Source organism: Mytilus trossulus, chromosome 6 (assembly GCF_036588685.1).
Source record: "Mytilus trossulus isolate FHL-02 chromosome 6, PNRI_Mtr1.1.1.hap1, whole genome shotgun sequence".
Taxonomy (NCBI): domain Eukaryota; kingdom Metazoa; phylum Mollusca; class Bivalvia; order Mytilida; family Mytilidae; genus Mytilus; species Mytilus trossulus.
The window spans coordinates 13985509-14012162 of NC_086378.1; the positions used below are offsets into that span (position 1 = coordinate 13985509).

General features: G+C 31.2%; 3 protein-coding genes across 5 annotated transcripts in view; all 3 read right to left on the reverse strand.

Moving 5' to 3' along the window:
* Nucleotides 1-2621, reverse strand: part of LOC134720835 (uncharacterized) — a 42231-nt gene extending 39610 nt beyond the window's left edge. For both annotated transcript variants that reach the window (XM_063583389.1, XM_063583387.1), the window contains exon 1: nucleotides 2464-2621. In XM_063583389.1, the coding sequence (XP_063439459.1) occupies nucleotides 2464-2485 (22 nt within the window). In that variant the 5' untranslated portion in view covers nucleotides 2486-2621. The remainder of the gene's footprint in view (nucleotides 1-2463) is intronic.
* A 6808-nt stretch (nucleotides 2622-9429) lies between these two features.
* Nucleotides 9430-15532, reverse strand: LOC134720836 (transcription and mRNA export factor ENY2). The gene is made up of 5 exons (XM_063583390.1): nucleotides 15421-15532; nucleotides 12544-12618; nucleotides 11818-11888; nucleotides 11430-11504; nucleotides 9430-10776 (listed from the first exon to the last, which is right to left on the reverse strand). The coding sequence occupies exons 1-5, from the start codon at nucleotides 15435-15437 to the stop codon at nucleotides 10700-10702; spliced, it is 315 nt and encodes a 104-aa protein (XP_063439460.1). The 5' UTR covers nucleotides 15438-15532; the 3' UTR covers nucleotides 9430-10699.
* A 4178-nt stretch (nucleotides 15533-19710) lies between these two features.
* On the reverse strand, nucleotides 19711-26616 carry LOC134720837 (BTB/POZ domain-containing protein 17-like). 2 transcript variants are annotated; one of them, XM_063583391.1, is made up of 2 exons: nucleotides 26548-26616; nucleotides 19711-24139 (listed from the first exon to the last, which is right to left on the reverse strand). In XM_063583391.1, the coding sequence occupies exon 2, from the start codon at nucleotides 23978-23980 to the stop codon at nucleotides 22562-22564; it is 1419 nt and encodes a 472-aa protein (XP_063439461.1). In that variant the 5' UTR covers nucleotides 23981-24139; nucleotides 26548-26616; the 3' UTR covers nucleotides 19711-22561. The 2 variants fall into 2 exon arrangements, with proteins under 2 accessions (XP_063439461.1, XP_063439462.1); XM_063583392.1 differs by having other exon boundaries at nucleotides 26460-26583.
* Between the last annotated feature and the right edge of the window lie 38 nt (nucleotides 26617-26654).

The window sequence follows — 26654 nt, forward strand, 5'->3', positions numbered from 1 at the left end:
ATCAGAATCTTTTCAATGTGGATTTAAAATCAATCTAACAGCATAAACACAAAAATGATGAATAAAATATTCATTGATTTATGCATGGACAAATGAATGTTTTGGAATTTTCAATTCTCGTTTAGTGTATGAAGGTTGGAGGCTATGTTTACATACATTTAGTTTATAAAGGTTGGAGGCTATTTTCACATATATAAATAAATATTTCAGGTAGAGGAGACAAAGCAGAATCTTTCTAAGATGACATCTAATAAATCAAAAAGAAAAACAAACATCATGCAAGGAATTTGCAAGGAATATATGCTAGAGGTTACCATTAGAATATTTTTCAGACTGAATTCATAGAAAATTTGAAATACATAGAAAATTAAATATATTTCAAAACTTTGAATATGATGATACTAATGTTATGCAGAAAGATAAATGTTAAGACTAAGATTGTGTACGTGTCTTATCAGTTTTCTGCTCATCCTAATGTTGGAATTGAGTCAATGGACTGATAAAAATCATAAGATAATATATATAATAGAGGAATGAAGATTTCAATTTGAATTTTAACTTTTACAGTTTGTTTTTAATGTACACTACAGTAGATCGAAACAGTTAAACTCCAAAATATTTGTTGAAGAGCTTTTAAGCTTTAAGTTTAAAGGTCAGTAGCCAGAATTGCTACACATACATGTACATTGTCATGAAAAATCCAACCAAGTAAATTAGCTTTGACAAATTAAAATTCCTTTTTTTTTTAAATGTAAAACAACATAAAATCACAAGTAGTGAAATGCAGTGGATCTGTACTTGTGTGTAGGTCAGGACAAACAGAAAAAAATCACATTGAAGCAGATGTTGATCTCAGAAAGAATGCTTTTCATTTCTTGAAAATTTTTATGGAAATTTTTAATCTGGTATATATTGTATCTATTTTACAGACTCTTAATTTTGTCTACTATCATGACTGTTTAAGACATTGACATGAGAATCATTTTTGTGTTTGGTAAGTCGAGAGACAGGTTATAACTTTTTTGATACAGGTGTAGCAGCCAAAACATTTTTTTTCTTTCACAAATTTTGTCTAACTTTACTGGGACTTCAAATGACACATACATGTATAAGTATTGCTCTCCACCTTATATTATAGTAGTTACCGGTAATTCAAAATTCTAACCAAATATCAATAAGTATTATAAAATCAACTTTTTAGTCTGGTCAGAATTTTTTACCAATAACTATAAAAAAAAAAACACACATTATAACTGTACATGCATAGCCATAGATATAAGAAGATGTGGTATGAGAGCATTATGAGACAACTCTCCATCCAAGTCACAATTTGTAAATCATTACAGGTCAAAGTACAGTCTTCAACACCGATCAAGCCTCAGCTCACAGCCTCACACTGAACATCAGGCTATAAAGGGCCCCAAAAATGACTAGTGTAAAACCATTAAAACCAGAAAACCAACGGTATAATCTATATAAAACGGAAAACAAGAAACACTTAATGAACCACATCCACAAATGATTACTGAACATCAGATTCCTGACTTAGGACAGGTGCAAACATATGTAGCAGGTTTAAACATATTAATAGGAACAACTGTACAGACAGAAAAATAGTATGCCCCTTGGTGTGATTTAAAATACTAACAAATCTGTAGTATTTTCAAACTTTTTTCAAAGTTATTGGTATAAAGAGATGTCAAATTTCTGTTATCACCTACAAATGTAACAAAAGATTATGCTTTTATGACTTTTTATGCTTAATCTATTTCATATTAATTAAACCCATTTATATGTTCTTAATATTGGAGGATCAAAGACCAGCATATATATTGCATGATATATTGCAGTTCAAAATTAAAAAAAGTATAGAAAAAAAATAGTTTACGCTTTTCAAATGTCAAGCAATGTCAGACAACATTTAAACAGTTTAAAATTAACTTTTAGATAAGTTTTTTGACATTTACATTTACCTAGCTTACTATAAATAAACAAGTTTTAAGCGATATTATTGTATAAATCACTCTAGTGAAATGAAGCAGATATAAAAACAAAATGAAAACTATCACATAAAATACCACCTTCTATTATCTTGCCTGAAAGGAATTGTTCATATGTATCCATGTTGAAATAAATATATTTATTTATCGCTCCAAGTGCGTTAAATATTTAATTTAAAAACCAAGATTTGTGACATTTCATTTTGTTGGAGATAAAATCTAATAAACCTTTATTTCAAACACTTGATTTGTCAAAATTATTGAATAATACATCCAATTTATACACATTTATTTAAATTTCATATCATTTTAAATCGATTTGGTGTAACTTGCTCAAGTGATCACAAGTCAAAACCCTTTTTAAATCCTCTAATTCAAGTCTAAATTTCGTCTGCAAGTTACCTATCAATGATTAAAAAAAATATTTCCACTTTTCTCATTTTATGCCAAATTATGGTCTTACCACTGTTCCGTTGTGTTTCCATAACATCTCGTGAATTTATCTAAAAAAGGTACAAAATAAAACAGCCTTGTTACAAAAGCATTCACATTTTTACTATAATGGATTAAATGAAAGGCTAACAAATCTGAACAATGCCGCGGAAAGCCATGTGTTTATAAGTGACGTCACTGTAACTAAGTTAAAAGTGAATTTCCGGTAACTTTCACTTTCACTTTGACCTAACACGTGTATGTTTCGGAAAGATAAATAAACATTTAGCCGAGACAACAAAACACAGTTTTGTACAAGTATATCCTTGTTTGTTGTATAAGTCTACAGTGTGGCAGATGATTGTTTGATATTGTTTGATTAAAAACGGAAAACATGGAAATAAATTTCGATTTTGTCAGATGGGCTGTACAATTAAGTGTGGACATAGATCAGTGTGGATAGTATGTTTGAATGTTTCACAGTGTTTTCTGATACAGACTTTGTGGTTTTTTTCCCGCAGGGTTCAACATTAAACTATGTTGCACAATGACAGCCAACCTGAGCCAAACACTAAACATTGATCAACATTAACAGTGTTTTAATCTACTATCTAGTTTATATACGTACAAGACTGTCATGGAAGAGAAACAAATGGCATTGATTTCCAAATAATCATGATAAAATAAGTTCCACATCTTTGATTTTGGATACATTTGTAGCTATAGAAGAGGAACACATAAGTTTCTTTTAGAATCTTGAATACAAATATGAAACTAAAGAAATATGATATAATTGCATTGCCAGTAAGGAGGGGGAGGACAGGGGTAAGGGAGACAGGGAGAAAGGGGATAGGAGAAAGGAGAGGAAGGCTGGGAGAAAGGAGAAAAAGTTGGAGAAAACAAATAAAATATGAAAAAATAAAATATCTCTCTTTTTTCCGTTAAATTAAAAAAAATAAAATAAGAGGGGTAGGAGAAAGGAGAAGAGGGGTGGGAGAAGGGAGAAGGGTACCCCCTGTACTCCCCTCAGTAAGACAACCATTTGAACAGAAATTTCAAAACTAAAATAAACCAGAATTGTATTATTTTGTTTGCAAAATAAGTTATCAAAAGATGTTTATGCTCAGCAACGAAAAACGCTGAGTATGCGGGATGCTAAGATCTTCAATCTATAGTTCTAGTAATTTAATCGAAAATGGGAAATTTGTCAAAGAAACAACAAACCTACCAAAGAGCAGAAAATACCTTTGAGTCATTTGTTTTAATCGTTCCTTTTTAATCCAATGATGTTATTAATGAATCTCTATAAATTAGAAATTATTTCAGTTCAATCCAATGTCTAGTTGAAATCCTAAAAGTTACTTAATTCACGATTCAAATGTATCCGTTGATAAAATACCTCGAGCATTTACTTTCTGGGGCAAGTAATGCTTCTGTGTTTCAACTTGAGTATAAGCTAATTCGTTTCAATCCTCAATCCTACAAAATTGCTGTTTACCTACTACCTGATGATCCGCAGCTGGCTCAGTCTAGTGTGAATACCTTTGTATCAATACCCTGCTGATACATATGGCAGATTTTACAGTATTGTGTTCCGTTTCCTACTTTCATGTTGCTAACGTGACGGAGACAAAAATGAGTAACGTTAGCGACATTTGGACATGTCACATTAGCAACAACATCTTTAAAAGTCAAAATGTATGCACACAGTGATGTTTAATATATGCCTGGAGTAATAAAATTGTACAGTCTGGTTTAGAATTTCTAAATATACAGAATGTCATTTGCAGGTGTACTTTATATCAAATGAATACACAAGAAACCAATTCGTAATAGTAACATTAGCAACATCTACTATCATGACATTACGTTTTGTTGCGAACGTCTTTTTGATGGACGGAATACATTTAAGGTCCTCTTGTAATGATATTACATACATCTTACCTTCTTTGCTTCCCCATCATGTGAAGGAACTGACTCCGAATCTATTTCTGCAAAGGGCGATATCGTAACTCCTATACAGGAGAGTTACAGATCTAAATATATGTTGCTCACGTGACACTGATTTGGACGGAAACCTCGAGCAGTAACGTTCGCAAAAAATAAAACAGCCAATGATATTGATTCCTCAAGTCCTTTGACCCCCTTACGTCATCCAAATTTAATATGATTGCTATTTTCAATTATTTATAAAACCCGGGATAAAAATAACTACAATGGGCTGTCTGAGAATCAACATAAAAATTGCGATCGTGACATACCACAATGGACGGAAAAGACGTGACGTTAGCAACAATATTATTAAATTACCTTTTTTAGCCTTTACCAATAAAAATCTGCCTTAAAGTTATGATTAAAACACAAAAGAAGACTTTTTATTAAAATATAAGTCCATGTTATTAGGCTCCACTTATAAATAATACTTCAAAATTCCACTCCAAATAAGCTGTATGTCAGTAAAGTAGGTCATGATGTCTATTCCATGTCCAATATTTTGAAATTGAAAACCCTCTAATTCTAACAATAAACACAAACACAGAGTAATTTTTATTTTTATTTACTCAGAAAGACACATTTTATTCAATAACATAATGCATTACTCCATTACACCATCTGTTTCACAGTTTCAGCAATTGCTTTTTTGATGGATACAAAAAAACAATAATTCCTTCTTATTGTAAAATCTGCCATATTCTACTAGTCTAACAATATTATTTACAAGTTTCTTAATGATTGATATAGATTCTATTAAGAATAACCTTATACCAGTAACTTGCCGATTCATTTTAATTCTGTGAGTGTCTACCTGAACCAGTTTCGTTTAGTGATCAGTTTGATTTTTTCTAGTAAAAAATAAATCTTTACCGGTTACTTGCTGATTCATTTTGATTCTATTTTATAAGAAGAAATCTCTAGAAGTAACCTTCGGGCTCCTTTTGAATCAGTCTAGTAAAAATAATTCTGAGTCAGTTACTTGCTAAATCATTTTGATTCGGTCTAGTACGAATAACTCAGTACCAGTTACTTTATGGATCCACCAAGTTTGATTCTGTCTAATAAGAATTACTGTGTATCAGTTACTCGACGCGTCGTTTGATTCTTTAAAGTTAGAATATTTTACGCTGGTATTATAGAATAAATCTCTACGGGTAACTTGTCAATTCATTTTGATATGCAGTCTAGTATTAATAACTCTGTGCCTGCTACACTTTACATACATTCATCTTGGTATGTCTTTTAGGAATTACTCTGTACCAGTTTCTTTTAAGATAATTTTTATATATATATCTATGAAAGATAAATCTGAATTAGTTACTTGCCGTGGTTCACATTGATTCATACTTAAGAATAACTCTGTACCAGATATGCTTTGAAGATAGCTGAATAACTCTGTACCAGATATTCTTTCAAGATAGCTGAATAACTCTGTACCAGATATTCTTTCAAGATAGCTGAATAACTCTGTACCAGATATTCTTTCAAGATAGCTGAATAACTCTGTACCTGATATTCTTTGAAAATAGCTAAATAACTCTGTACCAGATATTCTTTGAAAATAGCTAAATAACTCTGTACCAGATATTCTTTGAAAATAGCTGAATAACTCTGTACCAGATATTCTTTGAAAATAGCTGAATAACTCTGTACCAGATATTCTTTGAAAATTACTGAATAACTATGTAGCCGATATTCTTTGAAAATAGCTGAATAACTCTGTACCTGATATTCTTTGAAAATTACTGAATAACTATGTACCCGATATTCTTTAAAGATAGCTCAATAAATCTGTACCAGTTTTCTTTGGAGATATTTGGAATTTGTCTAACAAGAATAACTTGGCCAATAACTTGTTGATTTATTTTGAATTAGGCTGTAAAAATAAGTCGGCACCAGTTACTTGCTGATTTATTTGAAATCAGGCTGTAAGAATAATTCGGTACCAGTTACTTGCTGATTTATTTTGAATCAGTCTATAAGAATAAGTTGGTACCAGTTACTTGCTGATTTATTTGAAATCAGTCTATAAGAATAAGTCGGTACCAGTAACTTGCAGATTTATTTTGAATCAGTCTGTAAGAATAAGTCGGTACCAGTTACTTGTTGATTTATTTTGAATCAGTCTATAAGAATAAGTCGGTACCAGTTACTTGCTGATTTATTTGAAATCAGTCTATAAGAAAAAGTCGGTACCAGTTACTTGCTGATTTATTTGAAATCAGTCTATAAGAAAAAGTCGGTACCAGTTACTTGCTGATTTATTTTGAATCAGTCTATGAGAATAAGTCGGTACCAGTAACTTGCAGATTTATTTTGAATCAGTCTGTAAGAATAAGTCGGTACCAGTTACTTGCTGATTTATTTTGAATCCAGTCTATAAGAATAAGTCGGTACCAGTTACAAGCTGATTCATTTTGAATCAGTCTATAAGAATAAGTCGGTACCAGTTACTTGCTGATTTATTTTGAATCAGTCCATAAGTACAATATGATTTATTTCCGTAACTGATGCATTTTGATTATGTCTACTCAGAATAACTAAACGAGTTAATTACTGATTCATTCTGTAATTCGTATCTGTATAGGTAGAACCACTCTACCAGTTACTTATGGATACATTTTGATTTGGTCTAATAAGACTCCCTAGTAGTAGTAGTAAGAACTCTGCACCAGTAAATTTCGAATTCATTTTGAATTAAGCTAGTAAGAATGACTTTGTAACATGTATTAATGGTACATTTTGATTGTCTAAAAAGAAAAAAAACTTTACAATTTATTTGCAGATTCACCTTGATTCAGTCCAGAAGAAATAATTTGCTTATTTATTAAGATTATGTTTAAATAATACAACTATGCACCATTTTCTGGCTGAATAATTATGTCAAGTAAGATAAGAATAACTCTGTTCCAGTTACTTGTGAATAGTTCACCACTCATTTTATAGTCTATAGAAATTAGAATAACTATTCTTCAGTTACTTGTGGATTCATTTTGATTTAGTCGAATAAGAATTACTCTGAAAAAGTTACTTTCTCACTTATTTTGATTCATTCTTGCAAGTATTTCAGATATGAGTTCACTATCCAACATAGGTAATGCATTTGAGACTTCTGTTGTTTTTGCATATTTTGTAGATAAAATTTTGGTAGATAGTGAAAATAATTTGTAGGTCATGTACAAAATTTGACTTGTAATGAAATAACATTAATTGGTATTATTCACATATCATTCTGTTTTTTCCATCCTAGTTTTAGGTGAGTTGTATTGCTTCATCCTAACTATGTTGTATTTTCTATTATTTGTTAATTGGTTGTCTTTTTTTGTTTGCTGGTCTCAATTTTGAATATCCCATTGATATCTTCCACCTAGCTGTGTTTTTGCATTTCCCCCCATAAACCGTATTCCTAAATGGTTTGAGCCATAACCCTCCCCTTTTCTAGTCAGTTCTAACCATCCTTTTCTGGTATGGAACCTTGTGGTATAATTTCTGAGAGATCCATACACCGTTCCACAAGATTTTGTCTGGAAACTAGAAAAATGCTTATTTTTGGGCCCCATTTTGGTCTCAAATTCCTAAGTGGTTTGGACTACAACCCCCAAAATCAATCACAACCTTCCCCTAGTGGTCATAAACCTTGTGTTTAAATTTCATAAATTTCTATTCACTAATACTACAGTAATTGTCTGGAAACCAAATGTCTTTGGATGACGCTGATGACAACATGATCCAAAACTGTAAATACTGTAAATTAAGAAATTAATGTGAAAAATGACACCGAGTTTTAAACGCAATAATTTAAACTCGCATTTTAAAATATTTTATATTAATTTAACAGAATTTTTCTCAAAATCGTAAATATTAAAATCACATTCAAGTCTTAAACGACAAAATCACAATAATAAATGCACGCAATAATTTCTGAATTTACAGTATACAACTGCAATTTTTTTTGTCGTATAATAAAAGCTTTTTCTGTCAATCTTCATGTTGTACTTAGATCACATAAGAAATGTTTACAGAGCACCAAACTGACAGACATAGGTATACCATCAAGTGTCCACTCCTTGATGAGCATAAAAAAAAAACCAAGAATTTATAAACAATAAATATTTTATTTACATTGTTCAGTTCTGTGAAAAAGATGAGTAAAAATGTACAATGAAAATGATATGAAATTTTGCACCAATTAAAATCAAACTTTAAATTCCTTACCTCTGTGCAATTTAAATTTATAACAGCCCTTAAAATTTATAGAAAATAATGCTGTTTAATTGATTATAAAATTATGTATGACAATCTGGTATACATCAATAACAACAGCGGAATCAAAACTGCACAAAGGGAGACAACTACTTTCAAAACCGAAATTAACAAATTAAGATACGTCTCACATAAGGGAATGTGATTGAATGGAAAAAAATATATGCATCTAACTTTTTAAATTGATATTATCTCAATAGAGAACAAGATTATGTTCAAACAATCTAGCATAAGAACTATGTCTCAAATACTATAACCAACAAATTTTTGTTAAAAACATAAAATTAAATCTTAAGCACGAGTTTGTTAATATTTTCCAAATTTGTATTCTTTATTAACAATGAAATGAAATTAAATAATATGATACTTAATCTATTATTTATAGATATATACCCTTAAAACAAGGCCAAAATAAACATTTGTTGTTGCATCCATTTTAAAAATAAACCAACCAAAAGAAAAATGTACAATTTATTACCCTTATTTGTGTTGTTTTGGAAGACCTTATGTACAAATCTATGATGTAATTGTGCACAAAATAGTTTGTAACAACATACATTTCTCTTGAGTATTATATCACACAAGCAACAAAAAAGTTCGAAACCCATCGACCCAGCCTGAATCTGATTATAAAATTACAATTGAATAGATTCTTTCCCTCGTTGGGAAGTATGCTGATACATGAATAAATAATGGATAGCTGCAGTGCAGAGCCATGGCAAGAAGTAAAAAGAAAGCAATATGTTACCGCACTTTAATTCAAATACATTTTCACCATCATATTCAATTTAGATAATATTTTGGAAGACTAAATGATTGTTTATAACTTATGAAACCAATATTATCTTCAAATCATCTAATCATATACTCTTTATTCAGTTTCATTGCCCCAAATCAGAAAGGGATAAAGCATGCTTTAATCATATATAATCAGAATAAAGTTCATGATTTGGGAAATGTCTTACCAATGAATGGGTTATATAAAAAGAGTGGTATGATTGCACATAAGACTACTAATATCATAAGACAAAAGGACGGGAAAGAGTAAATGTATATCTTGACATGATAGAATGGATGGGAACCCAAGATATGTTTATTTTGGCCTCTAAAGATAATATGGAATAACAGACTAGAAGTATATATATTGAGCTAAATAATGTATATATAAAAATAGATATAAGTATTTTGTACTTATCATTATTACAATAATTCAAGTAATAAGAGACAATAACTACAAGACAGATATGGCAAAATATCATTCAACATTTCTTTTTTTTTAAACTTTTTTTAAAACATTCACTTCAAATAAAGTAAACAGACAAGAAACTGAATGTTAAAAGAGTACAACTTCGCCTAGTAAAAAAATACATAATATATAATGCTGTTTAAAAATAAGGTCTCCAATAGCACACTGTCTGTTCAAAAGATGACAAAATCTAATCTAAAATGTGGCTAATACAAAAAGAAAATCTTTTGTTAAATTTGAAAAAAAAAATGATTTTGACCTCTAGTTTCCTCCAAAAAAAATTATAGAAATATTTTGTGGAAATCCTAATCCTTAAATTCAAAATTGTTGACCTTTCTTTTCTCAAATATTATTATGGAATATTTTCCAAGCAATGTAAACTTAACACATGCATTTTGTTTTCAAAGGTCACATGTAATTTATATAGTATTCTTGAAGTGAAACCAATTTCTGACTCCCAGCTGTGACAGTGTATATATTACTAAATCACAAACATTGCTCTCCAAGTTTTAACTACAAGAGTTTCAAAGTAGATCATTTCCTTATCACTTTGCAAAATGAGACGCATACTATCATTCCATACACGGTATACAAGTGATATAAAAAAAAATTAAAGTCAAGAACATAGTCTTAGACTTTTCGTTATGTTAAAGTTATAAACATTATTGCTTATTAGATTGTGGCTATATCTAGTCCAATACACTTCTAAAGGAATGATGTGTGTACAGTCCACTCTCCTCTGATAATCCCTGAGGTATATACTTTATATATTAGACTGCTGAGCCAGGAATGTTCTTATTCTCTGTAATAATTCTCTCTTTACATTATCTGGAACCAATGCTGAAAAAAAATTAAATATATAAAACATATTTTAAGATTAGGCTATGAGATTCTTTACTAAACCATAATTTATTCAATTACCAATTTTTATGACTGGAAAATTCGACTTTTATAAGAGATTAGATTTGTGATTGTGTATATCAATCGATATTTGTGCAGGTTGGACACCTTATGGAATTTAATGAATTCAGTGTTCTTCAAAGAGCTCTTTAGCATCACCATGGTAACTTGATGCTATAATGTTTGAATGTGATGCTGTCTGAAATGATTTTCTAATAGATTTTGTTTTATAAGCAGTGCTATAAATCTAGAAACAAGATGGTATATTAAAACAAAATTAAGAATGGAAAAAAGCATATATTTACACAGATTCTACGTCATGTATATAAAATTGTAGAAAGAATAATGCTATTATAAATACTGAATTTCTTTGTTTCACAGGCAAACTGAGAGACATCTTGATTATTTCAGGTCAAACTTATTAATGTCAGTTTGTACATTATGATGTCGTTGATATCTCTAGCTCAAAATTCATAAAGGCTGAGTCAATATAATGATGTCTCAAAGCTGAGATATGCAGTTTTATCAAAGGCTAAGATAAGAAGAGTGATATAGACAGTGGGACGACCAATAATTGTAAGGTGAAAACTCACATCTTCCTTTGGGTGTTATTTCAGCCACTAAATCATCTACTGTGATATGTTCTAATCCTTTCTGTTTTACTACCTCTATAATAAAATTAATGAACAATTGTGAAAATAAATAATAAAACCACCAAAAAGGAAAGACCAAAATTGTCATTTTACAGTTGACAGTTGTTTGAGTTATAATTTTATCTTCAAAGTTGAAACAATTAAGTTCCCAAAGAATCTAATTTTGAATGATATTTTATTTTACTACAATTTTTACATGATGGTACAAACACATAAAATAAAATTGGATGTACAACTTGAAATAATTGAAAATATTGAAGAAGAAAAATTGTTGATACCATCAAAATGTGATATTTTTTTTGGAACATAGTTAAAAACAACAACCAACCTTTACAATACTGTTTTAGTTGGTCTCTCCATCCACATTCAACAAGTCGGGTCCTCAACAGTTCCTTTAATCTATAAAAAGAAACAATGTCAAAATCCACACTGTTACTTTAAACTATCTATACCACACTGAAATTATTGAACAGAACAACCTGAATAAATACATATGGCATGTGTTAGAAATTAGGCTCATTGCTGTTTAATAAGTGTTACAAATTTTGAATTCACATCACTTTCATGACATTATCAATTATGGTTATGTATTTAATTTTATCTAAATTATACTTTTTATGTTTACTTTACCACAAATACTTATAAGCAAGCTCTTTTCATATTGCAGACCTTACAGTGCTTTAGGTGTTTATAATGTACATGTATATACATGTATATGACATGTATAGGGTTGTAAGGACAATACTTTTTCAATAATAAGAATGAAACAATCTTGGAAACATTTTTTACCCTGTCTTTGTAACAATCATTGCATTTCAGAGAAACAAAGTTTTTGAAGGGTTTACTGTCATGCTAAACACCATGCTTAAGTAATCAATGAAAGGGAAATAACTCAAAAAATCATTTTATAGATATTTTTTTTTTTTTAATGAACCAGATGTACATTGTATGTACACATGGAATGCATGGGGTAGATAATAGTTTAGTTTTCATTTTTAATATAAAGAAAATTTTCATTTGCTTATGGAACTGAATAATGTAACTGATATAAAACCTTTCTCTTTCTCCTGTTTCCACCAACTTCTGGTTGATAGTTGCCCTCATCTGAGCATCCTTAATCTTCCTGTCACTACAATATACATCATATAAATCAATGTCTTTTTTATATTGTAATTCACTACGCATATACTATTAGTGAATTAAACTAGCATAGATTCAAGGTAAGTTGTATATGCTCCTAGACTTAAAGAGCCGATCTTGACTTCGACTCTTTACCAAGTCCAATAAAGAAGCAGCCAGTTTTTATACTTTTTTTATCAAATAATTTTGATTTTTTTCTATTACATGTATTAACATAAACACTTGAAACTGGTATAAAGAAATCTGATCTTTTCCCAGACTTTACAAAGTAAATATCAGTGTTCCAGCAAGGATTTTAAAAGTGCAGGCTTCTAAGTTCGTTGGAGGCCTTTGGCATATCATGCTATACTTTTAAATGTAGGCAGTTATTGCATAATTTGAATCATTTCACTGATTGTGATGATTAGAGCAAGGATCTAGATATCTAGTTCACAATTTTATTTCAGTTATTTTCAGGAGACATTCTTGATCAACAAATGTTCCCCCTGTTTTTAAACCATTATTAAGTTGTTCAATAAGAAATATATCTGTGTCTCTCCTTTAATTTGATACTAAATGATTTTGTATTTTATGTTTAAGATTCTAGATAAGAGACCCATCCGATAGCAATAAGTGGATTGCTTAAAATGTTGTGTAGCCAAGGGTTATAAACTTCTCAGAAACATGAAGACATGTGGTATCAGGTTTGTTCGCGCCAAATACACTTTCTCACCCTACACGTTCCCATCTCGAGCTCGCACCCTACACGTTTTGGCACATACCTCAAGCTCGCACCCTACACGTTTGCACGTTAGGGCACATGGTGGCAGTCAGGAAAGAAAAGGCAGATCACACTGTGAAAACAATCAAGCTGGAACACTGAATATCCTAAATAAACATGATAACAGTTTTTTTCTGTATCAGACTAAGGAGAAAAGCAGATGGATTATCAACAGGGGATCAATATTAAGGTTCATGTGGACCCTATGGCTAAAATGGCCGTATTTTCACCTCAAAATTTACTCTGAGTACAGACAAACCTGTGCACATGCAAAGAATTTCAGGCATGTCAGGCATAGCATGCCCTAGATAAATGAATTTTAAGTTTGTTTTATGTTTAAGAAAAATAAAAACTGACCAGGAGTTTGCCGTGCACTTTTTTTCATTCCTCCAGAAGGTGCCAAAATAAACTAAGTTAGGAAACAGGTTTGAGAACTTCCCCACAGGTATAAATTAAAGTGGGCATTTATAATTGACATGGACAATAGATACCTGACAATAATTACCTGACAATAATTGGTTATTTAAACTGTGGACCATATCAAGATAAACTCAACTGTTTGTTAATTTTATCATCTTCTGCAGAGACGAAAGAAAGTGCATGGCAAAATCCAGTTAAGTTATGAATTTTCTAAATCAGACAATGCATTTGAATTCTATTTATCTAGGGCATGCTATGCCTTAAAACTTTTCCAGATGCACAGGTTTGCCTGTACTCAGAGAAAATACATCTTATCGCTATTAGCCTACTCGGCCGGCCGACCCGGCAGCTTGACCTTTTGACGCATACAACAATCACTTTTCCATTGTGCTGTCAGATATTTAGTTTTATGATGTCAAATTTTTACGGGAACCTGTGTGATATCCAGTAATGGCGGACAAATAGCGAAGGTGTATTTTGAGGTGAAAATACGGCCATTTTAAACCTTAATTTGAAGTGTTTTGTACCAAAATCTTTTTTTTTTTATCTAAACATTATTTTATTGTTAAGGCTAGACTACTTTTTCGAGCATTTGATGAACCTGGAATACTACACACACTTTTAGTCTTTAGTTTTTTTAACTTGACACAAGAGCATAGTCTGGTGAAAAATCGTATCCTTTTTTACGAATCCGGGTCCGTTCGCGCCCATTCATGTTCGCACCCACTCATGTTCGCCCCCTTTCACTTTCGCACCCCACATGTTCGCACCCAAAGTCCGTTCGCACCCTACATGTTCGCGCCCAATTTTAATTGGTTTTGTGTTTAACTTTGTAATCAAGTTTTGGCAAGTAGTATTCTTAAAAGTATAATTGATTTCATTGTCTCAAAATAAATGGAGACATGCAGCATTTTTTATGTGTTGAATAAATCTTAATCATGTTTTTGAGAGTGTATTGTTAAAGAAAATAAATTATTCCTTTCTAATTAAAGTGGGATTCTGTCAACGTTTTATTTTGTGTTGAATAACACTTAATCATGTTTTCTTTAGTGTCTTACCTATAACTTTGTTTCATTGACTTGTTTCAAAATGAAGTGAGATTCTGACTACGTTTTTTTTGTGCGTTGAATGAATTTTATCATGTTTTGGTTTATATTATTATTATTTTAGTGTACAGTATTGCTATATTTTATTATTTAATTGTTTCAGATCAAAGGGACTAAGCTGTTAAAAACAATTATCTTTTGTGATTTTCATTTAAAATATTTAATCTTTTACTCATACCAAGCTATAAATACATTCAGTATTTACATCAAAGCAATTAAAACAAAAATCATGATTTTCAAATTATTCAACTGGAATTTGAATTAAAATTGGGCGCGAACGTGTAGAGTACGAACGGACCTTGGGTGCGAACGTGCGAGGTGCGAACGTGTAGGGTGCGAAAGTATATTGGGCGCGAACGGACCTGATGCCCTTTTTTACAACTAAAGTTTTAACTGCGAACATTAGTGAAATTTCTGTGGCATGAACCCTAACTTGCCATATCTAAACATGTCAGTGAGTTTGTTCATTTGTTGACTCTTAATGTCAATAGAAGAATAAACTTACTCTCCAATGCCAGCCATGTTTCACTAAAAAAATAATTTCAACAATACTGGTCAACGTTTGTTAGACGCTTGCAGAAATGGTGCGTTTTATTTTGTCTTGCATGTTCATCAACACTAAGGTTAAATAGTCCTTTCAAGGAGCACCGCCACTAACACTTTCCACTAATTTTTTTTTATCTATATTAATTTCATTTGCTAATTTTTTTATAATGACTATATAGATAATTAAATCTGATTCTCTCCCTACTTATCATTATAAACAATCTTCAAAAAATTGACTCAACTAGTAAAAAATATTCTTGACTAAAATCTGTTTATGTTGAAACTTAGTATTGCTGACCAAAAATTTTCTGTTAACTGTATCTCTCTTTGTTCTTATAGTTTTTGCCCAAGACATAAGAATCCATACAATCATCTCCAAATTTCAAAAACACCAACCAGAGAAATGATATTTCTTTTTTGGTACCTAAATATTATTTCATTGGAAACAGGATGGAAAATATTACTACATACAAAATTACGACACAGATGTAGTCCCTTAAAAGCTGATTTATACAGAGTTAATTTAGGCAGCAACCATTTGATTTTCTGGGGGGGGGGGCTATGTTTTTTTTTCTGTGCAAACTTTTTTTTATCGCCTTCGGCGAAGAACAATCTATTTTTTTAGCGACAAACCGAAAACAATTTTTTTCTTTCAATTTTAGCATTACATATAGTGGCAGCTGAGGGTGAAACAAACAATTTTTTTTTCTCAGGGTCCAAAACAAATTATTTTTTTCACCAAAACTTGGAAACAAACTTTTTTTTCCAATAAAAACCATAGCCCCCCCAGAAATCAAATGGTTGCTGCCTTAGTTAATGACCCTAGTTGTGAATGTGGGTGTCCATTAGAAGATTCAATTATTTTTTTTCTTAGAATGTCCACTCTACATAAACTTTAGAAATCAGCTCTTTAAAAACATTCAACACTTAGCTGATATATCCATAGTTATAACATATTTTATTTGGAACAGACGAAATTACTGTTGAACAAAACACAATCCTTTTCAGAAATGTACATAGTTATATACGCCATACAAAAAGATTCTTTGATTAATATTGCTGTATCTTAAAATGCACTCGTATCCAACTGTTATACTGTTTAAACATAATATAAAATTGTATATATTTTTCATATTTTTCATATCGTACTGAAATATATAATTGCTGTCATCTTGCAATTTTGTATATTGTACTTGTATGGAGAGGATTATCTTAGTTGTTATAACTTATATCCAATCCTATTGTATATTTAGACAATAAAATATGTTTAAACTAAGGATATTTAATTCAAGGAGCTCTTGTAATTATCTCTGTTTCCATGTTGTTACAGGAAGGTTATTCTTGAAAACTTATCTTGTGCTTGTGAACACTGAAAGGGTAAAGAATCATTGTTAGCTTAAAATTAAAAACAAATTGCTTCGCTGACCGCAGCTGGATACGACCGCAGAGTTTAAACCCTGAACAGTTGGGACAAAAAATGGACAGAATATTCAAAATTTGGACTAATATTTTGACACTAATAGGTTTCAGTCACAAAATAACTGTGGTTTAAGAACTTAAATTAGTTATGTGAAGTGAATCTAAATATATTTTTTGGCTATTTTTTTCAATACATTTTACTGTTGCGAATTGCCCCCTTCCCCCCAAATAATATTTCAAGAAATTTTCTTTTTAATTTCTGAAATTTTTAGAACATCTTTCCACACCCCAAATTTGTTTTACCCCTCCCCCTTTTTCCAAAAAATACACAAATTATTTCCCTCAAAATATGGACCTAATCTCAAATCAAATTTCCAATGGAGTTATCAACCATAATAAGGGAGGTAATTCAAAAAGTTGGGTATAAATTACTTCTCTTACACTGCTTTTAAATAATGTTTTGTACTGAATTAATTGTCCATTAACGAGAACACCCTTGTTTTCACTAATTCTTAACCTTTTGAGCCGTAACCTGTAAAAACCAATTTTTACCATCCATTTATGGTATGGAAACTTGTGGTATAATTTCAGAGAGATCCATACATCACTCCACAAGCATTTGTCTTGAAACTAGAAAAATGCTTATTTGGGCCCTTTTTTGGACCCTTATTTCTAAACTGTTGGGACCATAACCCCCAAAATCAATCCCACCTTTCCCAGGGTGGATCCAGTCATTTTAAAAAGGGGGGGGGGGTCCCAACCCAGGACAAAGGGGGGTTCCAACTATATGTCCCCATTCAAATACATTGATTGTTAAAAAAAAAGGGGGGGTTAACTCTCCCCCTGCCACTGCTTCCTTTTGCAGTCATCAACCTTGAAAATTTCATAGATTTCTATTTACTTATACTTAAGTAATTGTGCGAAAAAAACAAATGTCTTCAGATGACGATGATGACAACATGATACCAATATATATATATACAACTGCAAAACGTTTTGCGGTTGTATAAAAAGCTCTGTAGGTAATATGTTGAAGTGTGATTGTTGTGCCTAAAGGTCTCGTTAGAAGATAGAGCTTAAGTTTAAAATTGTCTTTTTTTCTAAGTTGTTTTTTAATAGTCCACACACAATTTCATGACATTTGGTCTCTGGTGGAGAGTAGTGTCTTTGGCAATCATATCACATTTTTGTATTTATATTTGTTTCAGTGGCGGATCCAGAGGGGGGGTTCCGGGGGTGCGCACCCCCCCTTTATTTTTGCCGATCAATGCATTTGTATCGGGACATATGTTTTGCACCCCCCCTTTGCCCTGGGTTAGCATCCCCCTTTCGAAAAATCCTGCATCCGCCCCTGCGTTTCCATGAAATATGCTCAAAACTGCCTTTTCTTTACAACAATCAAGTCATATCTCTGGAATCAAGTCAGGATGAATTGTGTGAAGATATGATCCAGAAATTAAGAATTACTATAAGACTTAGATATGTGGTAAATTGTTGAACTTTAACAATTTTAAGTCCCATAACTCTGGAACAATCAATCTGCTAATCAACGACCTTGAAAGATACCTTTCCATTACCAAACATTGTTCTAAAAATTTCAGAACCTTTTTTTTAAAATGTTAACTTCAGTATCTTTTATATATTGTAGGGTAGGAAATTTGTTTTCTTCTTTTACATTTCGTCATGTCCAGATTTCAATAGCTTACTTGCTATACAGATAGGGATTTGCTTATTGTGGAAGGCCATGCAGTGAACTATAGTAGCTAGCAGCCACATCATTTAGTCTCTAGTGGATAGTTGTCTGATTGGAAATCACATTATTTTCCTATCAAATGATAGAATGAACAGACAGACAAAAAAATAAAAAACAGTGATGTCACTAAACCATTTACTTCTGTTTTCCACAAGCATATGAAATGACACCAAGTCCTTCCCTCCTCAACCATTAATGTCAATCTCTTTCAATCTTTGAAAACATTCCTGTTTGAATGGTTTTACACTGAAATTTTTTGTGTCCCTGTATAGCTTGCTGAGTGGTGTGAGCAAAGGCTCTGTGTTGAAGGCTGTACCTTGACCTTTAATAGTTTACTTTTATAAATTGTTACTTGGATGGAGAGCTGTCTCATTGGCACTCATACCACATCTTCCTACATCTAGATAGTGTAATTGATTGATGCTTGCTTGAAGTCTTATTGAAAATAAAGGAATGTTAAATACACCCCATAAATTGAACAACAAATTTAAATATTTCCCATTTTTTAATATCAATCAGTTTTGATTGGATTAAATTTTGAACAAGTAATAACAAAACAGAACATTGTAGTCAAATGCTGCCTACCATGGTAAAATAAATGATAACTAAATATAGAACTGTCAGGCAACATAATAAACATTGCAGTCAAATGTTGCCTACCATGGTAAAATCAAAATGAACATTGCAGTCAAATGCTGCCTACCATGGTAAACATAGAACTGTCAGGTAATATAATAACTAAACATAGAACTGTCAGGTAATATAATAACTAAACATAGAACTGTCAGGTAATATAATAACTAAACATAGAACATAGACCTGTCAGGTAATATAATAACTAAACATAGAACTGTCAGGTAATATAATAACTAAACATAGAACATAGACCTGTCAGGTAATATAATAACTAAACATAGAACTGTCAGGTAATATAATAACTAAACATAGAACATAGACCTGTCAGGTAATATAATAACTAAACATAGAACTGTCAGGTAATATAATAACTAAACATAGAACATAGACCTGTCAGGTAATATAATAACTAAACATAGAACTGTCAGGTAATATAATAACTAAACATAGAACTGTCAGGTAATATAATAACTAAACATAGAACATAGACCTGTCAGGTAATATAATAACTAAACATAGAACTGTCAGGCAATATAATAACAATGTTTCAAAATTCAAATAGTTTTAAATATATTAAACCAAAAAAATAACATCTGATCTATAGCTAGCTTTTTTCTTTTTAAAAATCTAAGATGGAGATTAATTTACAGTTACACTTATAATTTCTAGAGATATTGTTAATTCTGTTGACATGCAACGATAACACAAAGAACACCAACTTACAATCCTCCCTCCCCCAAAAAAATTGTTCAACTGTTTTAATATTTTTTTAAATTTCAAATGATCAAAAACTATTCATAATATTATCACATCTGAAACAAAAAGGAAAAATAAATGCTCTCACACCCTTTTTAAATATAACAAAATTGATATTATTTAATACTGCTTTCTTTTTTAATTGTAACAAAGCAAAAACTTCATTTATCTTAACTCCCATATAAAATTCTTCTCATATCATAAGTGTACAGCATATACTGCAATTATTAAATAATCTTACAATTTTTCCATCAATCATCAGATGCATAAAAAATACATGCAATATTTTGTTTTATTTACAACACAAATTACCTCCCCTTGTCAAATATTCTTTACAGTAAACTGCCTCATGCACTCTAACATGTATATATGCATGTGTCAGAATATATTTCTACATGCAGGGAACAAAATGATTTTTTCATGCATCATTCATCAATATTTTTTTGCAATGTTTTACACCATTTTCTGATTCTCATAACCATGGAGAATTATTTCTAATTCATTCAATTACAATGATATAACTTTACAAGAGTTACATTATATACCATATATATCATACACAAATATATAAACATTGAATAGTTCAACAATAGTGTATTTTTCTAGTTTAGTATAAACCTGATAAAGTGTACTAAAAAGTGCAAGAAAAGCTCTCTTCTCCTTTTTATTAAATATTGAAAATTATTTCCTTGTAACAAATCAATGATCATGAGATCATATATAGTTGAGTTTAAGTTAAAAGTCTTTAAGAAAATGATTTTCCCCAACAACTGAACCAGTATAACAATAACTTAACAATATCAATGATCCATGTCAATGAGGCAAAAGTCCATTTAGTCAGATGAAAACCTTAAAATCATTCTAAACACAACACATTGCATGCATTGTGAACCTATAATAACATATTGCAAACATAGTACAGTGTCTATCAAACAGACATAATAATGAAACTTGACAATGATCAATTAACCACAAAGATGAGGTCAAGGTCAGATTATTACTGCCAGAGTGACCTGTACACCTTACCTTTATTGCATAAAATAAATATAATTGACCTACATGTACATGTATCTCTTGTGGAAAGTTGTCTTGCTTGAAATCAAAGCACATCTTCTTTTTTATTATGAACTGCTTATTGTATCTGAAAAATTATCTACTGATGATCTTCAGCTGGATAAAGTAATCCAGGAAATGAGGTCAAGGACATGTGAACCATGTCAACCTTAAAAGTATTTCATATACCAAATAAACTATCCTTTTTATTCTTATTATAATGAGAAACTTACAAGACGTTAAAAAAAAGGTTTTTCAAATCAGTTGCTGAATCATGAAAATGAGGTCAATGAAAACAGACTAGGACAAAACTAAATTTTGTAACATGAGCGATGAGAAGCATTTAGGTCTTCTACCTTCTGAAATATAAAGCTTGAAACAAGTAACAACATGTTTAAAATTGTCAAATCTGTTCTCACTGCCACAGAATAAGTATTCCTGCAATGTCCCACATACATGTACTAATCCTATGACCTTCATTTCAGCCAAAACAAAAATAAGCTCATTTTCTCATACATTTAATCCCATTGCTGCCCTACATGCTTTTTTTAGAAAGCACAATCTTCTAATAACAAGCAATTCAACAAAAATATAACCATAGCAAACACTAACTTAAATAATACTGGCCCTATAACATGTTTAATCACGGTAGTGCTCAAATACTTCTGTTAAGGAAAATGACATCTGATAAGTGAAAAACAAAGTCCCATGATATGCCTTACAAGCAATGACAGAGCATACATGTACATTTAACACTATTCAATATTAGACATTGATGAAAGATTTCCTGCTCGCCAAGGGTACAATAAAATTTATGTCAAACAATACATGATTGCTCTATACAGATATGAAAGTTTGAATTACATTTTCCACTGTCCCTGCTGATATCTTTTTCATTCATGCAAACTAAATGTATTTATATATAACATCATAAACAAGTATAAAAGTAACATACAAATAAATCTGACATAGTAATAAACATGGACTTAACTGAAGATCAGATGTAATCTAAAAATAATAAGATATAATATATAAACAAATGCTCTGGTAAACAACAATTAATTGTGCCTCTGTTATAATACAATGTTAAATGCTCTGGTAAACATGGTAAACAACAATTAATTGTGCCTCTGTTATAATACAATGTTAACAAATGCTCTGGTAAACATGGTAAACAACAATTAATTGTGCCTCTGTTATAATACAATGTTAACAAATGCTCTGGTAAACAACAATTAATTGTGCCTCTGTTATAATACAATGTTAACAAATGCTCTGGTAAACATGGTTAAGAAACAATATAACAAATATAAAACTTAAAACTATTACATGCACAACTGTTAATTATACAAATATGGCAACTTAACATCCTCCAAAAAATAACATCATTAATTAAACTAAACAGTATTGTAAGTTAACATACTTGTAACTGTGTGTTAAACCGCTAAATTGTAATACACATGTGCCACTTATCATGTTTATTTCATGCAATTAGAGAACTAAAAGGCCTGATGATTATTTTGATTTTAAATTCATTATGATCTTCACCCAAGAGAAATGGAGACTGTTTAGATTCAAGGTCACTGAAAGCCACAAGGTCATTGACATGATGGATTACATGTTCTGAAGTGAAAAGGCATGTTTTTGTTATTGCCTTTACAACATATTCAACACCATTCTGAAGTCCATAAACTAAGACGGTCACTTTTACAGATCTGCAATCAGATGAATTTGATGAAATAGCCAGACGGACTCGTTCATAGATCACCTCATCAATACTGTGGTTACCATAGTGACCAATCATCATGCAACCACGAAATAAAACACCCCTAGGATAAAGATCAATATGCCAATCCCAGCTTTCATCACTGTCAGCTTTAAAAGAACTTGGCGTAGAGTAGAATGCTCCCAATATTTCCCCTGGTTGAACCTCATTAACATTTGGTACGCTAATTTCAGTACACCATGCATCACAAGTATATATCCTTGGAGAAGTATTGCTCCCTGTTGTTTTAATCAACGCAGACAGGGGTGATTTTAAATTTTGGTATTGCTCGCTTTTTATTTCTGGAAAGCAGCTAACTCCCGTTACTTTATGTAAATATTCAGCTATCTGCTTCGTACCACTCTGAAATAATAACAAATCTTCCCTTGACATAAGACATTGCCTTATTGATAAAACTATTTGCATCAACAAGCTCAGGTTTTCAGGTAAATAAGTCTCTGGTTTGATGGAAGGTAGAATATTCTTCTCCGCCCATTTCATGGCATACTGGTATAGGGATATTTCACTTGTTATAACAATGTCTGATGATTTCAAAAACTTTAATAACAAATCGAAAGATATTGTTAAAAACTCATCAGTTTCCATGACATACTGAAAATTTGCTGTGATATAACTTTCACATACTTTCTCCAAGTTTCTATGGTTACACATGACAGAGTAATTCAGCCAAGATAACACACAACTTTCTGTCCTCGGTGCAGTTAAATGATTACACATGTATTCTACACAAACGGCTGATAAGTCACTAATGTTATATTTATCGGCCAGAATTATTACCGGTAAAACGCTTGTATGACTCAGATGAACCTTTCCTGTGTACAAATACTGTAGAAAATCTTCAAAAACAAGTCCACAATGAGGTTCCTCTTCCAAATAAATTTTATCAGTATATGCTTCTGGCCAAGTAGGACTTGTCAGCATTGTCTTAAAAACATCGCTACTTATACTCAAAATTAATTTATGGGCAAAATATGATTTCTGGCCCACAATAAGCTGTAAGTCACTTAATACAGGATCACAGTACAGTTGATAGAGACGCTGAATGGTAGATGTAGAATTGTCAACTTGATGTCCAAAATCCTCCAAATCTAGTCGTGGAACCTTAATAGAACCCATTGTTTAGATCTAGAGACGCTGAATGGTAGATGTAGAATTGTCAACTTGATGTCAAAAATCCTCCAAATCTAGTCGTGGAACCTTAATAGAACCCATTGTTTAGATCTAGAGACCTTGAATGGTAGATGTAGAATTGTCAACTTGATGTCCAAATTCAATCTGGAATTAAAATGAAATTGGATAAATGATTTTTTAGAAATATGCTTCTTTGCCTTGTTACACCATTGCCCATGCTAATGAAAATGAATAATTAAGCCTTTCATTGCCTTTCTTAATTGTAAGGATTCAATTTTGTGATTAAATGCACAGACTCAAATTATATAACAAATAGAGGGGGGAAAAAATCTTGTCAAAGGACATTATAAGTAATTTTTGGTGCAGGACAATAACATGAATAAGATGTACATTTTGTGAATAATCAAATTCTTTCCAGATCTATTTCCAAAACTAACAATAAGGGATTGTTTTTTAAGGCCTCTGATGTATAATGACAAGGGAATTTCAATATATCAAGTTAAAGTTTTAACCAATTTGACGCTTTTAAAAAAAGAGGGTCAGAATTCAGATATACATATCTTCATGCAAATAAAGGTAAAATTTCTTGCCAATTGGCGTTTACAGTTATTTTTAGTGCATGACCATAAAATGTTCATTTTCTTCAGATGATAAAAAATCGACTGACGAATCAAAAAAGAACATAAACTAAAAATGTCATAGTTTACAATACATGTACATGACAGATCTAGAGTAGTAATGTATTTTAAAATTTTCATCTTGAGCTTGGCCTGAAAACCTTTTTTTATTGTTTGTGTTTAGGAATATAATATTTAGTGTAGCTTGTTGATTTGTGATGAAAGTTTAACTGTACACTACCATTTTTGTAAGTTGATAGCTTGACACCAATCTAACAAATCTTTTAATCAAATTTCTTTCTTGAAAATGTATAAAACATGGATTGCCAAAAGTATGATTATCAAAAATAAATTGCAATATATTTTTTTTTGTATGTTCAAAGACAGTTAATATCCTTAAGGAAATGTAAGGTAACATTCAGAATTTCTTATATAATTTTGTATTCAATTGGTTATTTTTCCTATTTTTAGTGCTAGATAACACTTAAGGAGCACAAATCTGTAATAAGCTTTTTCAGGGGAAGTAACTCCAAAATTAATCTCCAACATGATACACCTGCTTGTCATTCACAAGCTTCAGTTGAGATGGGCGTTGTTTCTGTGAAGACATATTTTTATTTTTATTACTTCAATTTAATTCTAAATTCATGAAAGCCTTCATTCATACACTCTTGAAAATGCCAAAATGACACATTCATCAAATTTATGACAAAAAGGTACATTGTCTTAATTAAATTACCTAGTAATTTACACCTTTGAAGTCTTATCCACAATAATTGATTGTAATGACATGATTAACCTGGTAACCTGAGGGCAATCACCAGGTGTCATATATGTAATTTAACTTCTGATAAGAAATCGATGAAACAAAAGGCAATTTTGCCAAAAGGCACAATTAACAAATGATTAAGGGTTTTTCGGAATACGGCCTCAGGGCAGAAGGGCACGGCTGAGGGCACACAGGGCACAGCTTAGGGCACCTAGGGGGTGGCGTCCTTCTATTTTGGACTAAGGAGACCACTGGTGTTCTATGGCTTTGTCTTCTATAAACTATTTAAAAGAGACAAAATATCAAAACTTTAAATCTAACCGATGAAAGACCAAGGATATTTGAACTGATTACTATTGAATTAAATGTATTTGAATTTTATTATAAATACTGGACATGACACCATGAATCTGGATTTTTTTTATGAATCTGGAGATATTAATTCAACTATAACATACAAATGATGCTCATGAAAATCTTAAAATTGATGAAAATATACGTAAATCAAATTATTTTATTGTTCTAATGTAAAATATCACTGTTTTTCTTAGTGCTTGGTGTTTTTTAGGGTCTTCGGCAGTATTCTGAGGTGTTCTGTGGTGAAAAGTAAAATCACAAAACTACTAAACTTAGCGGAAAATCAATCTGGAAAGTGAAAAGACCCATCTGTAAAAATATTAAAAATTTGATGCTAGCAGTACAATGTAGCTGAAAATGAATGTTTGACACCTGCAATAAGGGGCATTACTATCATCACTTGAGGAAGACATATATGATAGTTTGAATGTGATGGCAAAGGACATTCCTACCCTCTCACTTAAACCCCCCCCCTTTTTTTTACCAGGGCCTTTTGCCTATATATGATAAAGGCATAAAAAGAAGGCATGGTGTTGTATCTATGTTATTATTCTGATTTATTTGACTGCACTTCAATGCTAAGTCAAGGGATAGCTGTTCAGTAACATACTGTTACATGTAGTGTATATCAGTCACAGTGTCTACTTGCTAGGCTATTCAACAGATCTTTTGACTTTTGTTGTAAATATCAATGCAAGCTTGCAAAAAAAATATTGCATACCTGATTGGATGTCTCATTGTAATGACTGTACAAATTAAAACTTTTAACATTTAAAGAATTGAAAATTAATAACTGTCAGAATAAATACCATTAGCCGTATGGTCTGAACTGTTGACATGCTGGCAAAATCGTATCCGTTATAGAATTAAACGTTTGTAGGATGAAGAAATTGTTGCGTTCGAAAAATTTCTCAAA

Bases quoted from the DNA above. Each gene is read 5' to 3' on its own strand.
- LOC134720836 (XM_063583390.1), bottom strand. The intron at 11,889-12,543 runs GTTTTATATCAG...TTCTTTTTATAG, and splicing joins GAAACAGGAGAAAGAGAAAG to ATTAAAGGAACTGTTGAGGA. The intron at 10,777-11,429 runs GTGAGTTTTCAC...ATTTTTTTTCAG, and splicing joins AATAACACCCAAAGGAAGAT to CATTGGTTCCAGATAATGTA.
- LOC134720837 (XM_063583391.1), bottom strand. From the start codon at position 23,980: ATGGGTTCTATTAAGGTTCCACGACTAGATTTGGAGGATTTTGGACAT.